The 20,121-nt window shown below is 32.9% G+C and overlaps 1 protein-coding gene across 1 annotated transcript in view; it reads right to left on the bottom strand.

The window, feature by feature from the left end:
* Positions 1-274: 274 nt before the first annotated feature.
* The window catches only part of Gmppb (GDP-mannose pyrophosphorylase B), a 64,700-nt gene continuing 44,853 nt past the window's right edge, over positions 275-20,121 (bottom strand). Inside the window, exons 5-8 of the mRNA XM_089106530.1 lie at positions 19,907-20,062; positions 13,420-13,626; positions 9,042-9,224; positions 275-3,306 (exon numbers count right to left, since the gene is read on the bottom strand). Of these exons, the coding sequence (XP_088962656.1) occupies positions 3,175-3,306; positions 9,042-9,224; positions 13,420-13,626; positions 19,907-20,062 (678 nt within the window). The 3' untranslated portion in view covers positions 275-3,174. The remainder of the gene's footprint in view (positions 3,307-9,041; positions 9,225-13,419; positions 13,627-19,906; positions 20,063-20,121) is intronic.

The raw sequence follows: 20,121 nt of genomic DNA, 5'->3' as shown, positions 1-20,121 counted from the left end.
GGATACTAAAATTATATTTTTTTCCGGAAAACGTAAAAAAAATCGCATTAAAAGCCAAAAAACCGTTATTTTGCGTCGACTCAGAATATGCAAAAATGGATATGTTGTTCAGTTTTTTTTTCTCTACAAGATGGTGTAAGAATCATTTCTGTTGCAATTTGTTTCGGGTCAAACCTCCATTTGCCTGTACTAATATATTTTCAAAGGGGTTAGCTGTATAAGCTATTTGAAATTCGTCTTCCATATGATTTGCACGAACTACAATTAGTCGAAATGTTTTTAAAAGTTTATTCGATAACAAATAAATAAAATTGTAAATAATTGTATAATCGATATTAGATCCCAAAACCGAAACAAATTTTTATACAAATTTATAGTATAAAATTTTTTCTTTATCATAAACAAAACATTTACAAGACAAATATAGAAAATGGCACATAAAAACTTTAAACAATACACTCCAACAGAACACTCAAATAAATCCCATACCGAACAGATTACTTTTCTGATTAACACTCGTATTTAGACTTGGCATTCCAAGTGTTAAAATCACTCTAATGATGACAAGGTTTGTTTCACTAAAATGACCTGGGTCAGTCTCACAACTATCATAGAGGCGGAAAAAGAAATAGAGGTCAGATTCTCGCTATTTGGTATCATTTATTCTATTTTTCCATAGCAAAAATTCCATTGTAAAAACAGAGAGAATCAAGGTTAACAGCAAAATCAACGAAATTTTACAGAGCCTGGCCTATTTCTTTTTTCCACCTCTATGACAAAGGCTTCCATAGATACATCTTCAAGAAAGTAGGTCAATTGTAACTGAAAACACTGTGCGTAACGTCAACAAGATACCTTAGTAGGATTTAATTTAGTGGTAAAAATTAAAACGGCGCAAAATTGATCAGGGAAAACTATTTAGCCAACAAATATTCACTCAAAATTGAAACCCAGAGTAATCCTCACTTAATCCTCACAAATGTCCCTTTTTAAAATAAAAATAAAATAAAAAGGGACATTTGTTCCGTTTTTAAAATAAAAAAAATAGAAAGGGACATTTGTTCCCTTTTTAAAATAAAAAATTAAATAAAAAGGGACATTTGTTCCCTTTTTAAAATAAACAATAAATAAAAAGGGACATTTGTTCCCTTTTTAAAATAAAAATAAAATAAAAAGCGGCATTTGTTCCCTTTTTAAAATAAAAAATAAAATAAAAAGGGACATTTGTTCATCGAAAATTTTTTCTTATCGACCAATTTACCACCCTTGAAAAAAAAAAAATCACGAGTCTTAGCGGCGAATAGTTGTTCACCTATAGTTCAAGCCAGGACATAGCAAAATTAACAGCCTAAAAATATCCTATAATACATTCGGGTGTTGATCAAACCACACTTAGTAGATGTCAAACAGTTTTTGTAGAAGTAGCAGCCTCGTGAAAAAACTAAACATAAAGCATAAGGCAGTAAAATCCTCCTTTCTCGAGGTCAAACCCGGCATTTTTCAGAAATTATTATGAAAATTTCAGTAGGAATATCTTGATAGACATTAAAATAATCGTTATAATTTCTTTTCGTCATCCAAACGCGAACAAAATGCGTAACTTAGAAAACTAAAAACATATTATCTGGACCGTCCGTAGAGGGAGAAAAGGACTAAATCCAATTAGTCCATCACTAAGAATTAAATCACAAAAATTGCCAATCCAAGATCAATACCCCTCAACTAATGATGGAAAATCCTGTCCTAAGAGGGACTCGAACTCACGACCTCCTGCATGGTAGGTAAGCATCCTACTAGTGGAACATGACGACAAGTTCTGAGAACAAGACATGCAACTATGTGACAACAACAAAGACTCCTCATTATAAAAGTGTCTTACTGCAACTTTGTCGCTCATTTTATCATGAAAACTTCGACACACATTTATAGAATTATAATATCGCTGATATATCCACAGTACTAAAATTTTCCCAAAATAATTCCCATCCACCCACTCCCAAACCATGAAAAATGAAAACTAAATATTTCGATTTTATATGCAAATCTTTATAACAAAACGGAATAATAAGATCACAATAATATAAAGGTCTCAGACAAAGTTTAGGCAATTGAAAAACAATCCGACAGCATCAACATAGAGTAATGGTTTCAATCAAGCTATAATTGTGCCGTTCAGAAGACTTAACTCACTAGATCCTAAGCGGTCTAAATCAACCTTGACATTTTATTGTTATTGTTGTTTAGTTTTTAGCATCAAACCACTTGATTTACTCTTATCACAAATATTCTCTAAGAATAAAGATTAATAAATATCTTCTAAGCAATCCTTAGAATCCATTTTTTCCTAAGGATTAATACCAAAACGGAAAAACTTCCTCGTCATCGGATGCAAAATTATTTTATTAGAAACCAGTTTGACTCAGTTAATTTTAACATTTATCCCAGCACAGGCACGTAACACAAATTTTCCACAATTTTTTTTTTTTCAGGAGAAGGGGAGCAATCATTAAACAAAAGAGGGGTTGAGCCAAAATACCACCCTACGTGAATTTTCTATACCCAAACACCTAATGATGGATATTTGTTTTGATAGGTTTATGAAAATCTAGAACAGCAAAGCGACTTCTTTCAAATTTTCTACATTCAACGGACTTTTATCAATTTGGCTTCTGAACGGCTCAGCTACACTTATTTTGAAATGAAAATTTCGCTTAAGCAGAGTAAAAATTGTTGGATGATATTATGCAGAAAGTCTCTAATGAGCCTTTAACTGAGATATATCAACTCGAAATAAAAATGAACATTACCGTTTGCTTCTTTCACACGAAAAGCTGTAATAAACATTTAAAATAATATTTAATTTAAAAATATAGAAATTCAATTAAATTTAATAAACTACAATAAATATAAGTTGCCTTTGGTACAATCAACAATAATAAGGCAGGTATTATGTTTTCTGTATGACTAAAACCTCACTTTAGGAGCCAGGTTTTAACTAGAAATGTTTTACTTTTGTAGGCTGGATTTCTTCTGCATAGCAACATACAGTAGCTATAACTCAACTGAATTAACATACATCTACAATCATAAAATACTCAAACCATAAAACAGTTATTTTGATTAGCAACAGAAGAGTGAGTAGTAAAAAGGAAAAGAATAAATACTAAAAACAAACTATAAAATAATTTTGGGGTCCGGAACTGACGCTCCAACGGTTTTGTGTGGCAAGATTGTTCCCCCATTTACATAAACCTCATCTTTGACAGTGACATCTTCGCCAAGAACGGACACATTCTCCATTCGCACCTAGGAAATGAAAAACAAGGTCTACAGATTGTATTTCTAGACTGATTATACAACTAATTACAGCCAATAATGGTAGACTAATACCTAATTATTTTTTTAATTGCTTTCACTGATTGATAATTAAATAACGGAAACGTTTTTGTTAGTAAATTATTGCTAGTAAGTGTTAATGAAGTATTGGTGATTACTGTTCGAAATAGACTTATGCTGGTGAAATGAACATTCATATACTGACAGATCTTGAAAAAATACTAAATGGTCCAACACTCATCCTGAAAAATTAATTATATACTTATAAATTATAAATTAATTATATATATTATTAATTAGTAGATTATATACTTAATTACTTTTTCAATTACCTTCACTAATTGACAATTGAAGACCGGAATTGCTTTTGTTAGTGAATTATTATTAGTAAATGTCAATTAATTATTGCTGATTACCAGTCGAAATGGACTCATACTGGTGACAAAAAAATTCGTATACTAACAGATCTTGAAAAAGTAATGAAGTCTAAATGGTCAAACTCTAACCCGAAAAGTTTTAGAAAAAAAAACTAAATAAAATATTGGTCATTCATATTAAGAGAAAAAACAAGCAGTGAACAATCACAATTTGAAATTATCAGGTTAAAAAAAATATATAGCACCTTAGGGTAAATATGTTCCATGTAAAATGGAACACCAAAAACAGGGTCATCTAAATTGAACACAGAACAATAGGCATGTACAAAGAAATTCCTTGGAGTGGGAGGGGTAAGGCACCCTAAAAATTGGCTTATTGCAGGCAGAGCATACGAAATTGTGACAGAAAAAGTAAAATCTCAAAACTCCAGAAGGGGGCAAGAATTACAAGCTTGATCTAGAATTTGCTTAATATTTGGGGTAGGGTTTTCTTTCCTTTAAATTTTCTTCCTTAACGGAAAATTTCAAAATTTTCGAAAGAACAGTTTCAAACTATCATAGAGCTCGAACTCTATGATAAAAGATGAAAACTCGTGCCTAAAAGATGAAAAAAAGAAAAAAAATCAAGAAATGTCTTTAAAATATTCTTTCACCATTGTAGAGGCATATTGAAAGAGGGCTCGATTTAAGCAGGCTATGACCAACTAAAATTTGGATTTATTAGGTCAAAACGGGAATAGATGATAAATTATGAGTGTCTCAAAAACGTATGATAAATTTATGTCTCCTGTTCAACTGTAACAAATCGAAAAAGGATGCGGTTTCTCATGTGTCACCAACTGATTATAATCATAATGAATAAACATCACAATAAATAATAACCATAGTAAATAATAAATAAATTATTTAAGCTTGTTATTTATAAGATAGAATAAAAACAGACGAAGTGATAGAAATAAATAGATAAATTAAAATTCAATAAAAATGAAAAGAAATATTAAAAAGATAAATCAATTGAACAGTAAAAAATAAACAGCAAGATTGTTAACTACATTAGTAAAATAAGCAAGAACTAAAAAGTAGTAGTTACAAAACAAAACCGAAAAAAATCCATTTTCTTTTATCTTTTTCTATATTTAAAGTTTAGTTACTTTTTTTTAAGTTTAATTGATTGGATGATTTATTTAGCCATTGGAAAAATGAACAAAAGAAAAATATAAAAATAAACAGTAAGCAATAACCAGAATGTTAATAGTAAAATAAGTAAACGAATTTAAGCACAACTAAACTTAAACAACGTGGACAAAAGCCTCCTTGCCTTTCCATTGCATGGAGATGAAAGAAAAATTTCTATTTATGCGGGGCTCCCACGGCGTCAAAAAAGTTAATAAAGCTGTCCACAAAGTTATTAAACCCTTTTCCTCGACTTTATTGCTGTTGGAAAAAAGTCGAACTTTATCTAACTTTTTCAAGACAGTCCGCAAGGTTCAGCCAATAGCAGAAGACTTGTGGAAAATTTCAAATAAACCAAACATAAATAAGTGTCTACATATATAATAGTGTATGTATACTGGTAGGGCTTAACAAAAAAAAATTATCGAAGCCTTAGTTATTACAAAAAAAATGCTTAAGAAGATGGTTTTCTCGGCTCCACGTCTAATTAATTCAGTTATTTGCTACGAAAAATTGCTGTAAAGTCAAAAATGTGAAATTATTGGGTACGCGGGACAAACTTTATAGCGTGCAATTTCATGAAACACTTTATTAACTTTACTGACATCGTGGGAGCCCCGCAAAAAAGAAGGAAATTTTGTGAAATGGGGAATCTCAAGACAGACAGTAAGTAAAACAAAGCCAAATATCAAAATTAAATATTTCGTCAACGAATCCATTGGTCGTCAACAGCAGAAAAAAACAACTTTTTTTAGGTCGGGAGGGGGTGAAAAGATAGCTTGAAGGATAAGTATAATATATCACGTATTTAAAACTCTAAAAGAGACTCTCAAAGCTGCCATATACTTCAACATTATTTGTTGTCTTTGTAAATTCTCAAAGTCCCCGAAAATTTTTTCGGCTGTTTTGGTTGTTACTCTTATTTGATAGGAAACGTGTAGAATAATCTTAACAGATACGCCTTTCAATATAATCATTTGAAATTAATTCATCACTAAACAGAATTCAATTAAACAATTCAAGAAGCGTATACAGGGGCGCAGCTTGGGTTTTGAGTTTGTGTGTGTGTGGGGGGGGGGGTACAAAGAATTTGCTGACAAAATCGTCCAGTGTGCCGATGATTCCTGACACATAAGCTAAATTAAACCAAAACATTAGCTAAATTCCAATGTGTCAGCGCAATGTGCCGAAACCTTTAGAACTTAGGGGATCCCCTTCCCCTTAGCTGCGCCACTGATTGTATATACGAGTATAATGTAAAATGTATACACTGTATACACTATATACACTGTAAAGAAGTTCAACTTCAATGCACTGAAAAATCTAGGAATTCAATTCAAAAGAGGGTTAAATACAGAAGAGTAAATTTAGGAAGATATGCTGCAAACTATTGCTACTACTAACAACGCATCACGGTACAAAGCAATTTGCAAAAACTGTATGGAAAAGCTAAGGAAACCCTGGAAAATATCAAAATCTGAAGAGATTAAGGATAAAGGCAGCAATGCTTTGGGATCATGCTTATAAGCTTGATTACTTTAGAGAATTTTCTTAAGTAACATTCTCTTAAGCATGTTGAATCAATAATAATAATCAATATTAATGATTAAAATTACTAATTAATTAGTATTAAAATTATTATTCCTCAGTAATAATAATAAACAATAAATTCCAATATTGGTTTCATGCTTAATGTGCAACTTATATGCTTAATATATTAGACGCCTGATAATAGTTTTATAGTTAATATACGTCATTATTTCTACAACTACTGACAACTCATTGCAAGTAAATAGGACCCCCTAAACAGGGGGGGGGTCTTTACCTGATGCTTAGTTGATAGACTGAAGTCTAGTATTTGACGGGAAAAAAACTTGTCATTTTTTTGATTTTTTTCGAGTTTTCTAGTTTTATTATCATTTTATTTAACATTACATCCTTATAATTAGTGAATATACTCATCAATGTAACAGTTAAGATTTAATCAACGGCTTCGACAAAAAAAAAACTTTAAAAAAGCGGATTTGGTCAGTTTAGATTTCGAAATGCTATTGTGTCAGTAAACGTCTGATTTTGATATACAGACTATGGAAATTGAGGCAGTTTGTACTGAAACTACTGAAACAAATGGTTGTAATAAGTCAAAGTTTGGAGCAAAAATAATATGAAAGACTGTGAACACCATGTTTTTTTTTTTTTTTTTTTTTTTTTTTTTTTTTTTTTTTTTTTTTTTGTAAAGAGAACAGCTTTTTAAGACATCTTAACTCTAAGGGTAGCAGATTAAAGCCTACATTTTATTTTTCTTATAAAACACGCATAGTAAAAGCATTGGGTTGTACGTCTCAAGAGACTTTTTTTCATGAAATTTAGTGGACAAGTTTCCTTCTACTGACTTAGAAATTATGAATTTAAAAAGCGAAACGTAGAATTTTATTTAATAAGAGGGAAAAGATCTACTTTTAATAACTTCGAAGTTACTTATCAGAAATAATTTCCATTTGACGATATCTTTCAAATTAGGACCCCTTGTCAAATCATTTTTATATAGATTTATTTTTAATAAGCCACAACTTAATAAAAGCACACATACTTTGAATTAATGTCATAAAAGGTCTATTCATTGTTTATACAATCAAAAAGCCGAATGGAAGAAAAAATTTAAGAAAAAGATTTTAGAATTTCAATTCTCTTCAGGCAACCCCTCTCCCTTCATAAAGCTAGAGGGTTCAAACTTTTTTTTTATCTAAGAGAAACTGTATATACAATTTTAAGAGAGGAAGAGAATGGTTTTAAGATAAGATGCAGTGACAAAATGTTCACTCTTTGATTAATAATTGAGAAAGGCCTGAATCATCACTCCCCTTTAGCCCCCAGTTTATAGATTATGGACAGGCAATGAATTGAAAAGCTGATCGACTTTCAAGCAGATAGAAAGGCTCTGGGAAAGAATCTGGAGAAAGGCTCTGGGAAAGGCTCTGGATATAGGCTCCTTTTCTCGTATGGTAAATCAGACAAGTACATTAAGGTGATCAGTACTTTATACAAAAATAATATTGCTGTGGTTAAGGTAGGAAGTGATGTTAGTAGTAGGCTCGGTGTGGATTCCGGAGTTAAGCAGGGTTGTTTCCTATCCCAGGTCATTCGGATTATTTTGATGGACTTTGTCCTAAAGAACACGGCATAGGCTATGAGAAAGCATGGAATGAAATGGGAAGGTAAAACTATCCTGGATACAGATTGCTTCCAATGCTTTAAGAGTCCTAATGAAAATGTTTGTGAAATGAATGAATTGTTGGAGGTTTTGAGGGTTCAGAGCGCAAAAATAGGTTAGAAAACTTGTGTTAAGAAGACTACGTAACCTAGAATAGGAGAAAATGAGGGTAAAGGGGAACACTAGGTGACGAGAAAATCGATCAAGTGGGTAGCTTCAGATACCTGGGTAATATTATTAGTGAAGATGGTGGGTGCAGGGAAGATGCGAAAAATAGAATAGGCAAGGCGCTTTTTTCGCAGTGAAAAAGTTTAGAAAAAAAAAGTCTACAAAGTAAGATTAGAGTATTGGAAGCCATGGTCTTGACAGTGGTCAAGCATGGCTCTGAAAAATGGGGACGTGGAAAAGCCGGGCAAAATGCGTTAAGTGTTTTCTAAAAGGAATGTCTAAGGATAGTTTTAGGTACACATTTGACTAACCATAGATAAACAGCAAGCTTACGAAAAACCTATTTTGACCCTACTTTCTATAATAAAATAATAAAATAAATAAAGGTTATAATATAATAAAATAAAAAATAATATAATAATAAAAGGGTTATAATAAAATAAAGGTTAAGAGGGTTAGGTCAAGATTAACGGATGAAGGAAGATTTATTGCCAAAGACTGTACTCTTTGGCCAACCATCTGGGGTGAAATGAAAATCAAGTCGCCCCCATTAGGGTAGGGAGAGGTCCTGAAAACGGTTTGAGGGAAATTGGAACTACACGAGAGGGGGTAGAGAGGGAAGCTCTGAATATATTGTGTGAATTAGGAGCTTACGCAGCTGTGTTGGCTTCAAGGAGCTTGATTCTGTTGTGAGTTCTTAGCAGTAGTTGTAGTAGTATATATTTCAAACAGCGTATAGGAAATTAACACTTCCAAGAAATTAAAAGAACTCTCACCCATCGGCCGATAGAACATCGCCATCCAATAATACAGCTTTCAATTAGTGAATGTGACAGAACTCGAGTGGCTTTTAGAATTGTCGTTCGTTTAATTCGAACGCCGTCGCCGATTTCCACATAGGGACCAATAACTACATTTGGGCCAATTCGACAGTTTGCTCCAATCTTAGCGGATGGATCCTAAGAAATAGAGGAGTTTATTGTAAAGTAGGTTTTTGGAATTCAGCTACAAGTACATGTTTTCATAAAAGGAAACATCGATTCTCGGCAAATGTTTTCACACAACTAATTTTTCTCTCTTTTTTTAGCATTTAAGTAACGATGTCGATTTAAAAAAGTAGGCCTATAATACGTTTTGTTTTTTTTATATGGGTGGTTCAGAAACATAGCTGGTTTGTCCGACAAAATAAAATGATTTATGTCATAACTTTCACAGATTAATGTAATGCCAACAAATAAGGTCGGCTTCAGACAATTTTGGAAATCTCTTCTTATCATAGAAAAAACGAATTTTTTTCAGCAAACCAAGTGTTTAAGACACACTTCGCAGCAAAATATTTACGAAAAGTGTTCAGTATGTCTTAGTTCTTTGAATAGTTCCATTTCCATAACACTGGCAAAATAAACTTATACTTCGTTATACTTTGATATGGAACAATCTTCCTGAAGAAGCTATCCCTAAAAGTTTCTCTGTTAACTCTTTCAAACTCTTTTCTCGATAAAAGACTTGCAGCAAATGAGATATTTCATTATACCTTGTGCCACTAATTTAAGAATAAAAAAAAAAACATTTTGTTTCAATTTTTAGGACCAAGCATTTAATACGGGCACGTTAAATTCATCCATTACCAAGGTCATCATCAACCGTATTACTAACCCAATTAACTATATAATAACAGTGTTAGCTATAGTCGAGGTCCATATTACAGAAAGGGTAAATAATGATTATGGTTACCAGACATGGGGACCACAGACTACCTATCGACAGGTATCATACGGCCCGCATGCCGCACGTATGACATGCCCAGCACAGTGGGGCTGATAAATAGACTAACTTATTAACTAACTGGTATCTAAGGTAGACCACAATAGCCAAGGTTTTAGTACCCTTCTGTTTCATTATAACTAATTTATTTATTAACGTATTACCCAAACATACAAAAAGAGCGGAACAAAAAAAAGAGAAATATACATAACCCTAAAAAAATCGGATGGCACGTTAGGAAGGGATAAACTCGCATACGCCATTCCTGACAGTTCTTATGCATTATCTCTAACTTTGTGACAATATTGGACACACGTAAATTACTCATAACAAACCTTATCATAAAAAAAACGAATTCTTTTCAGAGATCAAGGGTGCTTCTGCAACCTTTTTTAAAATTAACAAAACTGGTGGTGGAAAATACTGGTCCAAGGTGGAAAACAAAGAAGAAACTTAAAAAATGAAAAATAATCTAATTAGTTTCTATTTAAATTACCATTCTTTTTTATTTTACTTTCAGTTTTCGTGTTTTACTGTCTCCGCTTCATGCCTTAATTCTCTTGTTCTGGGATATTTAATATAGTAGTAGAAGCAAGTTTAAAGTTTTTCTCTTCAGAAATATGTTTTGAGTTGGTTTTTTCTGCAAGTTTAAAAGAGAGCAATATAAATCAGAGGATATTTCATTCACATAACACCTTCACGGAATAGCCACCCAAATCCTTAATGTTTGGCAAATTAAATATAGAATTTCAAATGTGATTTTCTCAACTGTAGACTCATTTGAGCTATTGACTGTAAGCAAATTACACTGAACTCTTTATATCTTGTTGGCGAAGGAAAATAATAATATATTGATTAATTAAGCCTGAATTATAATTTTTTTTTGGCGGAAACTTTATGATTTACAATTTCTATGATTCTTCATTCATTCACTTGGCGTCGGATATGAAAAAGCATATTTGGACAACAAAGATCACTCTTTCGATCACTGATTTGAAAATCTTACATTCTCTCTTATTTAGACAACTCACGCAGCGTTTTGGTTGGGGGAGGGGTTACAATTCAGGGGTGAGAGGGTATACGAAAAATGTGATTACAAATGGGTGGCATATTGTTAATCATTTAGTCATCTTTATTTTAAACATTAATTGGTCCAACATAAATCAGTACAGTCTTACCCTTATTAAATAAAAAAACAAGTTTTTTTAACTGAAAGTAAGGAGCGACATTAAAACTTAAAACAAACAAAAATATAACCATATATGAAAGGGACTGTCCCCTCTTCAACGCCTTGCTCTTTACGCTAAAGTGCTTTTATTGTTTAAAAAAATTAAGATGTGAGACAGAGTCAAACTTTAACGTAAAGAGCGAGGCGTTGAGGAGGGGACAGCCCCTTTCATATACGGAATAATTTCTGTTCGTTTTAAGTTTTAATGTCGCTCCTTACTATCAGTTAAAAAGACTTGTTTTTTTTTATTGAATCACTGAACGTTTTTGAATTAATGTAGCTTTGATTTCGGCTCATCGTACATGAATAATTAATACGAAATTCGCACATTAATTTTACTTTTTTTTGGCTAAATGGCCTTCTCGAAAATTTGTTCTGACGTAACAGCGAACTTCTATATTCGTATATTTTTATTACGTATATTAGGGAGTTCGCCCCCTAGTCAGTTGAAAAAAAATTGTTTTTTTTAATTTAATTTCTGATCCTTTTTTTAAATAATGCTAGAAAATCAGGCACCCCCTTCATAGCAAAGTCGCTTCCCCCATGGAAAATCCTCCTACGAGCGTGGGAGGGGGCTTAGTTGCCTTCATTTTTTTTTGGTCACATAAAAAGGACACTGGAACTTTTAATTTCCGTTCGAATGAGCCCTCCCGCGATATTCTAGGACCACTGAGTCGATACGATCACCCCTGGGGAGAAAAAAACAAATAAACACGCATCCGTGATCTTTCTTCTAGCAAAAAGTAAAAATTCCACGTTGTGATTTTCATTGAAGTTCTATGACTTTTAGGGGTGTTTTCCCCTTTTTTCGAAAATAAGGCGAATTTTCTCGGGTACGTAACTTTTGATGGGTAAGACTAAACTTGATGAAACTTATTTATTTGAAATCAGCATAGAAATCTGATTCTTTTGATGTATCTATTGGTATTAAAATTCCGTTTTTTAGAGTTTCGGTTACTATTGAGCCGGGTCGCTCCTTACTTACAGTTCGTTACCATCAACTGTTTGATATAGCTGCTCTGTTAATATATTGTGAAGGAGAATTCAAAGATGCTATTGACAAAGATGGCTCCTTGCTTACCATTGCTTATCTTGCTTACCATAGGTACCATCATACCATCAAATGTTTGATGCCAATTACATCTGAGAAGAGACACTAAATTGTCCTAAGCCATTACGTGTACACAGAGGGGGAAGAGACCTTCCTTTTACTCAGCACTTACTTCTCAGTCATGAACAAATAAACAACAAAGAGCCTCCGAGACTCTTTCGACAACCACAACATAATATCACTTCTGTCAAATTTGAATGTAAAAAATTTGGTAATTATCCTTTTCACCAATAGGAGAGACTAGAACTTAGACAAATTTCTCATCAAAGTTCTTCCTTTTTTGATCAGAGGAGGGAGAAGTTTGAAGTTCGAGAGGAGGGAGAAGTCATAAGATTTGGAGAGCAAAACGCTCATTGCTCAGAAGAACTTAGTGGTCTGCTGCACGTTCGTCAAGGGAATTAAGTGTACTAGTAGTTTGATTTCACAAACAAAAATGTCTATTTTAAAAAGGAATTCCGACTCTTGTTACTTTTAAAGCTAAGTCTTTAAAAAGCCTCTGAATATATTTTTGAAATGAACTGAAGGCTGTAGATGATCGAACAATTCAGATGACATTTCCGAATTTGGCATCAAAAGTTACATTACAGATCATAGATTTATTCCACTCATTAACCTACGATCTTTTGGGTCCATACTTGTATTCAGGACTGCCAGTCCTTGTGATTTCCTCACAAGTACATCTTAACTAGTTGCTTAGTAATAGCTCAAAGTTACGTACAGACAAATAATTAATTTCTTTTCTCGTGCGTTAGTTTAATCGAAGCTTGTTTTTACTTCTCTCTTTTTAGTTTTTTAAATATATGAAACATTACCCTCATAAATCATACTAAGCATATTTATTATTACTACTAAGTAACCTGGGATTTTTCATGTGTGAAAAATATCCGAAGATTCAATCTTTGGATATTGTCTAGTTCTCGGTGGCAGTGTTGACTTACACATTACTCAGTTGACTTACATATGTCAACTGAGTCATTCAACACGCCGCAAATTTTCTAAGACTACACACCCAAACTAAGAAAAGAGGCGAAAAGAAAAAGAAAATACCTACCACAAGCACATTGCCAACAAAAGAAGGGCCAGTAGCTAGTGCTTGACTATTTTTTTGTTTGAGCGAATTCAAGTAAAGGCACATTCCAGCTAAGTAATCCTTTGGTTGACCAACGTCCATCCAAAATCCATTAAGTTCATGAGCAATCAACTCTCCTTCACTGGCCATGTTTGGGAAAACCTCTTTTTCAATACTCATTGGACGAAGCTAAAAATTAAGAATTTTATTTAGCAATTTTCCTGCAGACACATACAATAGGGCAGAAGTTCTAGGGAAGGGCACCCGCTCTCTAGGAAACAAGCTTAAAATCAACGAGCCTAGACATTCACGCCTATACAAACAGGACAAACATGAAATTTTCAGGCATTTTCCGGGATCGATCTTTCAGATAATCCCAGAAAGTTTCATTTATCTGACTCCCCTACTTTCTTTAACATGCCAAGAAAGCTTGTCCAGAAAGCAATTTTTCCTCTGTTAACTTTTTTGCAGAACCCTCCTCCTTAAAAAAAAAAAAAAAAAAAAAAAAAAAAAAAAAAAAAAAAATTAATCCAACGTGACAAGTTTGAACGATTTAAACAGTTCTAAAACCAGTTTCCGGTAACGGTTTTACGATCCAATTTGCATCTATGAGTTATACTAATTTTCCCGCTATTAGGATTGTCCTTATTATCTATTCATATCTCACTTGTTATTCTTTATTCATCTCATCGCTTTTGTGTTTTGTATGAAGTATGATACCATCGTGTCTTTTTTTGGCCGCAGTGGTAGTATATCTTCCCTTCATCCTCTTTTTTTACCTACCTCATCGTTGCTCCCAAATCACCTGTCCCGTTTTTCCTTTTCTTTAGGGTGCTTTTCTCTGTCTCCTTTTTTCCTATAAACCTTATTTAATAAAAGATTTAAAGCCGAACTGGCCAGCCATGATAGAAAACACAAAAAATATAAATACGACAAACGGGTCTATGGCCAGTAAATGAAAACGAAGAAAAAAAAACGAATATTTCGCCCGTATCTAACAAAGCGTCTTCAGCGTAGTGAAAAAAATAAACTCAAACTAAAAAATATACATAAAACTAAAATAGACTCACCTAAAAATATAATATACAACTGCTTAGCATTTACAATTTGAAGCTACCTTTGTGAAACCACATCACAAAAGTAACGGGATTAAACATTTTAAAATAAAATATGAACAAGGAATAAGTTATTGGGACATAGCAAAGCTTTTGATGCTGCTATTCGCTTAGGTTTATTATTTGAATTATTTGAAAAAAACTACGTTTTCTAAAGAGTTAAAGAGGCTGAGTTACAAGGTCGAACCTTAAAACGTACAGGGATTAGGAGGCACAGTTGGGGGGCTACCACCCCCAAACCCCCGCTTTCGCAGCCTTTAAATATAAAAAAAAATTTCTTTAAACTGAAAGTAAGGAGCGACATTAAAACTTAAAAAGAACAGAAATTATTCCGTATATGAAAGAGGCTGTGCCCTCCTCAACGCCTCGCTCTTTACGCTAAAGTTTGACTTTCTCACAACTCTTTTTTTAAACAATAAAAACTTTAGCGTAAAGAGCGAGGCGTTGAGGAGGGCACAGCCTCTTTCATATACGGAATAATTTCTGTTCTTTTTAAGTTTTAATGTCGCTCCTTACTTTCAGTTTAAAGAAATTTTTTTTTATATTTAAAGGCTGCGAAAGCGGGGGGTTTGGGGGTGGTAGCCCCCAACTGTGCCTCCTAATCCCTGTACGTTTTAAGGTTCGACCTTGTAACTCAGCCTCTTTAACTCTTTAGAAAACGTAGTTTTTTTCAAATAATTTCTGCACGTTTTTGTACAGTTTATTACTTATTATTGCTTGACTAACTGTTAGCTGATCGTGTCAGGAGTTAAAGATGGGGGCTGCCGCCCCCAAACCCCCCGCTCTTGAACATTCTTGTGTTAAGGCTTTTAATTCCTGAATACTCAAATCACGTCGTACAGGGTGCCTCCTAATCCCTGTACGTTTTAAGGTTCGAACTTGTGACTCAGCCTCTTTAACAGCCCCCCAACTGTGCCTCCTAATCCCTGTACGTTTTAAGGGTCGACCTTGTAACTCAGCCTCTTTAACTCTTTAGAAAACGTAATTTTTTTCAAATAATTTAAAAAAGAAACTGAGTTTCTTTTCAAAGTATATAAAAAAGTTGCTCTGATGGTGAATCGAACCCGAGTTTTCCGCATGAAAGTCTGAATCTCAGCCGCTGGACTATAAAAACACAAAAGTAATTGTTGTTTAGCAAATAGAAGGTATTTTCGACGCAAGCAAATTCCCAAAAATATTGATATGTGGTTTTTGGAAAACAGGGAAGGAGTGATCAGATTGAGCTGAAATTTCGACGATAAGCTCCCAGGCCCCAGGAAAGCTTATCCTCTAAATTTCAACCCGATCAGACCACGGGACAGGGGGGGGGGGGGGGGGAAAAATTAACATGGGCTAATATAGGAAAACGAGGTTTTTCGTAAATGTAAATTCGGGGGATAATTTTTTCGGTCTGAAAATATCAAAAGGCCCTAACAGGTCGAATTCTGCTTCGAATGAGTCCTCATTCAACCGGATCCGGTGCCAACTGTGGCCTGTAGGCGTGGCTAAGAAAAAAAAAAGAGATGAATTTTAAGTGGCTATATTTGGTTTTTTGAAAACAGGGAAGGAGTGATCGGATTGAGCTGAAATTTCGAGGATAAGCTCCCGGGCCCTAGGAAAGCTTAACCTCTAAATTTCAGCCCAATCGGACAACGTTAACGGGGGGCTGTGGTGGGAGGGTCCAAACTTCCGGCCCAGTTTACCCCATGAAGATAAAGTCGGAGGAGGATGAAATTTTGCAAGTTTCTTAGTTTGAGCTTGGGCTACAAAATGCAATTACCGCCGTCTCTCTGCGACCTCTAGGACCTGAAATCGCTTAACATTGTGGTGGGTCGCCTCTTTATAGAGGCACAAGTGTGCCTCCTTGACTAATCCCTGGGACATTTTGCAATACTTTATTTTTATTTTTAAATATAGGTTCATTTTTTAAAACAATATGATTAATAGGATCAATAGTTATCTACCCAGTATCTCTATTAATTGATAAACCTGCAAAAATGTGTTTTTTATTTCTAACGCTTCAAGAGCCAATTGAGTTAAACCTTTATAATTGGAAATGGCTGTTGCCTCCTTGAACTGCACAAAATGGTCGAAATTAAAAAATATATGTTCTGCTAAGGCTGAAGTGAAACTTTCTGGAAATTTTTTAAATTTTAGAGCATTATCTATTGAATTCCGGTGCTCAATAGAATATATATATATATATATATATATATATATATATATATATATATATATATATATATATATATATATATATATATATATATATATATATATATATATATATATATATATATATATATATATATATATATATATATATATATATATATATATATATATATATATATATATATATATATATATATATATATATATATATATATATATATATATATATATATATATATATTTGAAGATCGCATTTTTGAAATAAACAACCAAGCCCAATTAATACCTTCAAAACCCGTGTTAGCTAACAATTCTGTTTCAGCGAAATAACAGTTTATTAATGGCAACTGGGACTACAAAGAAGCCTTAAATGTTACCAAATGTATTGTACTGGAGCAGACAAAACATGTGTTGGCTCCTGACATTTCCAAAGTGATATTTTAATCTTTTTTTACACAAAGAAACTTAAATCAAAGCTCAAAAGCAATTGCTCACACAGGAAAATCACTACGAATTATTTTCTCATAATCAAGAAATACCAATAAAATGTAGGACTAAGAGTATATTTTTCCCCTTTTAAAGTACCAATGACATAAAAATATAAACATTTATCACCTCCCTGAATTTATCTTAGGCCTAATTACACATGAGAACCCCGAATTTCTAGGATTTTTCCTTTGCTTGTTTCAAAATTATGAAGTTTTTAAGGGAGTGCCATAATTTACCAGTGTTGCAACATTAAACCGTGAAAAAAAACTGATTCTTCAAATTTTATAATGCTTTTCGTCCTTAAAAATTAAAATATTAACAATTAATTGATTCTCAAAGACATCTACTTCTTCAAAGGAAAGCTGCATCTTAAATGTCGTGCTCGTTACAACCAAAAACTGCCTAATTGCACATGGAGATCTTTTCATTAAAAATAAAACTCCTCATTATTCCTAATTTTTAAGATCTATATTGTTGTCTAAGTTTTTCACTTAATCAATTCTTTTGACAGCTTTCAGCTTTCAATCAGCTTTCATTTTACTGTCCTTGATAATTCAACTTATTTTTCTTTCAGACCTCGACATACCACTAGTCCATTGATCTTTGTTATTGATTATTGATCTTTTTTGGTATGAAACAGGGTTACACGTGGTGTTTTTTCCCTTTCTTTAATCTTTTTCTTAGTTCATCATTTTGGGGAGTCTATTACTGTTTTTATTTTGTCGTTTTGAGATGGCCGCAAAAGCGATAAGGTATATTGTCAAATTTAGATTTTCTATCTTTGTCTAGAAATATTTTCTCCCATTGAATAAAAAAGAGCGCTGGAAGTTGCTCAATCATTAATTCTGACCAAAAACCTTAAACTATATTAATTCTGACTTAAAACTATACACTAATATAACCGTAATTTAAACAAAACATCAAAGTAAAGTGCCTGCTTTTCCTTTTTTTTACATTCATACACCTTGGCAGATAAGGCACAAATTAGCCACTACACCATCACTTTCTGGCTTTCCATCAATCGTAAGAAAAAACATATATTCAGTGTTCATGGGAAATCTGACTTTGCCTTGAAATTACAAATGATTTGAACAGCATTTTGAGTCAGGAATTATAATATCCTTTATTCTGTTATTGATGTAGATTTGTCAGAGCAATTGGCTCAAGGATGTACGATATGTGATACAGTCCAGGACCCCCCCCTCTCCGAAAAATTAGTGGATTAATTAATCCCTGCATAAATTACTAATATTTTAACATAAAATTCAACTGTGTTGGTATTTTTTTTATCCAGATCTATTTCCTCTTTCCCCCCAGATATATCTTGAGAATTACTCAAATATAATATTTTTAGCAATAGATACAGATTGAAAGAGGAAATATCTAATGAAAGTGAAAGGAAGAACACAGGAACAGAGATGACTTTATCATATTACTTAGAGCAAAGTTGGACAGAAAAATAATATATTGATATTTTATCTTATTTTAAGTATAATTAATTTATTTATGTACCCATAATCTTACTAATGTACTTTTTTTTTCTATTTTAGTTATTGAAGTTTACCGTTTGTTATCGCCACAGTCGACACCTCTCAGGTCGACTTTAAAACGTTTGAAACCAGCACATAGCAGTTTCCTTTTTTTTCTTTTGTATAATTGCAAAACAGTTAGGAAGAGTTACGTAGGGTTAAAATAGTGATTTAACAGTTATTCGTTCTAATTTGTAATTGCGTGCGTTCCAAAACCAATTACCATTAATGATAAATTATTAAGGATCAAGTTCCAAAGCGTAACATAACACAAGATGCTGATCCATTCTCTCTCAAAATTTGACATTCAGCAAAATTCAGTAACAAAACGAAAATTTTGAACTACATGTGTGGAATTTAAGGGGAAAAAGAAATAAGGTTTTGCCAGAAAAATTCTTTTGGCAAATCTTCCAAATAAAACATTAAAACATTTCAGAAAACATATTTTTCTCCTAGTTTATTCTAAAATTATACGTATATAAAATAAGATGTCAAATAAAGAAAATACATTTTTAGGAAAACATTTTTCTCATTTTAGGGGGGGGGGGTTGTATTTTGGACTAATCTTATAAAGCAGAGCCTAAATTTTAACTTCAAACTATGACTTCAAAATACTTGTAGAAAGTTTATCAGAAAAATTATTTCCGAATCTGCTTCTCATTACTGCAAGCACAGAATTGACTACAGTGTTATCCCCTTTAGCAAATTGTTGCAATCCACCCTTTTAAGAGGAAGGTAATAACCAATAATAAATAAATCATTAATGAGATAAGACTTCTGGAACGCACCCTTTCCTTCGTAACTTATTTTGCCAGAGTTACCAACTTCCTGTTTTTGACAAAACACACTTGATAGTGAACGAAGTTATAAATAAATAATTACAAACATAATTTCTATAAATAACATTGAAATATTTTATTAACGTACTTGAAGGGTTCACTGATTGATTATACAGTTATGATTAACTGGTTTTGATTAAAAAAGATTGTCAAATATAAAATAAAGAAAAAGGAATGAAGAGGAAAGAAGAGAAGCAGACAGCACGGAGGGGAGAGTTGCATAGGTAGAGAGAGTGAGGGGGGGGGGTTGAAGAGAAAAGAATGTCTCATACACCCCACGAAGATACAATAACACCCATTCAAATAAACAACTAGGATAAGATGAATCATGAAATAAACTTACTTCAAATCGTCTTAGTACGGAATGATTGAAAATATACAATCCTGCATTGATTTTATTCGAAACAAATTCTTCGGGTTTTTCTACAAACCGTTGAATCTTCCCATCTGATTGGTAGATGACTACACCATACTTAGAGGGTTCTTCAACTTTCGTAACCTAGAATATATAGAACTCTTCAAGCTTTGAATTCCTGATATTTCATCTTAGTTCAGAGT

The sequence above is a fragment of the Artemia sp. Qi Xiang Cuo genome, chromosome 21 (assembly GCF_049724085.1).
Source record: "Artemia sp. Qi Xiang Cuo chromosome 21, ASM4972408v1, whole genome shotgun sequence".
In the NCBI taxonomy this organism is placed as follows: Eukaryota; Metazoa; Arthropoda; class Branchiopoda; order Anostraca; family Artemiidae; genus Artemia; species Artemia sp. Qi Xiang Cuo.
Note: the sequence above shows the minus strand (reverse complement) of the source record. Positions and strands in the feature narration are given on the sequence as shown.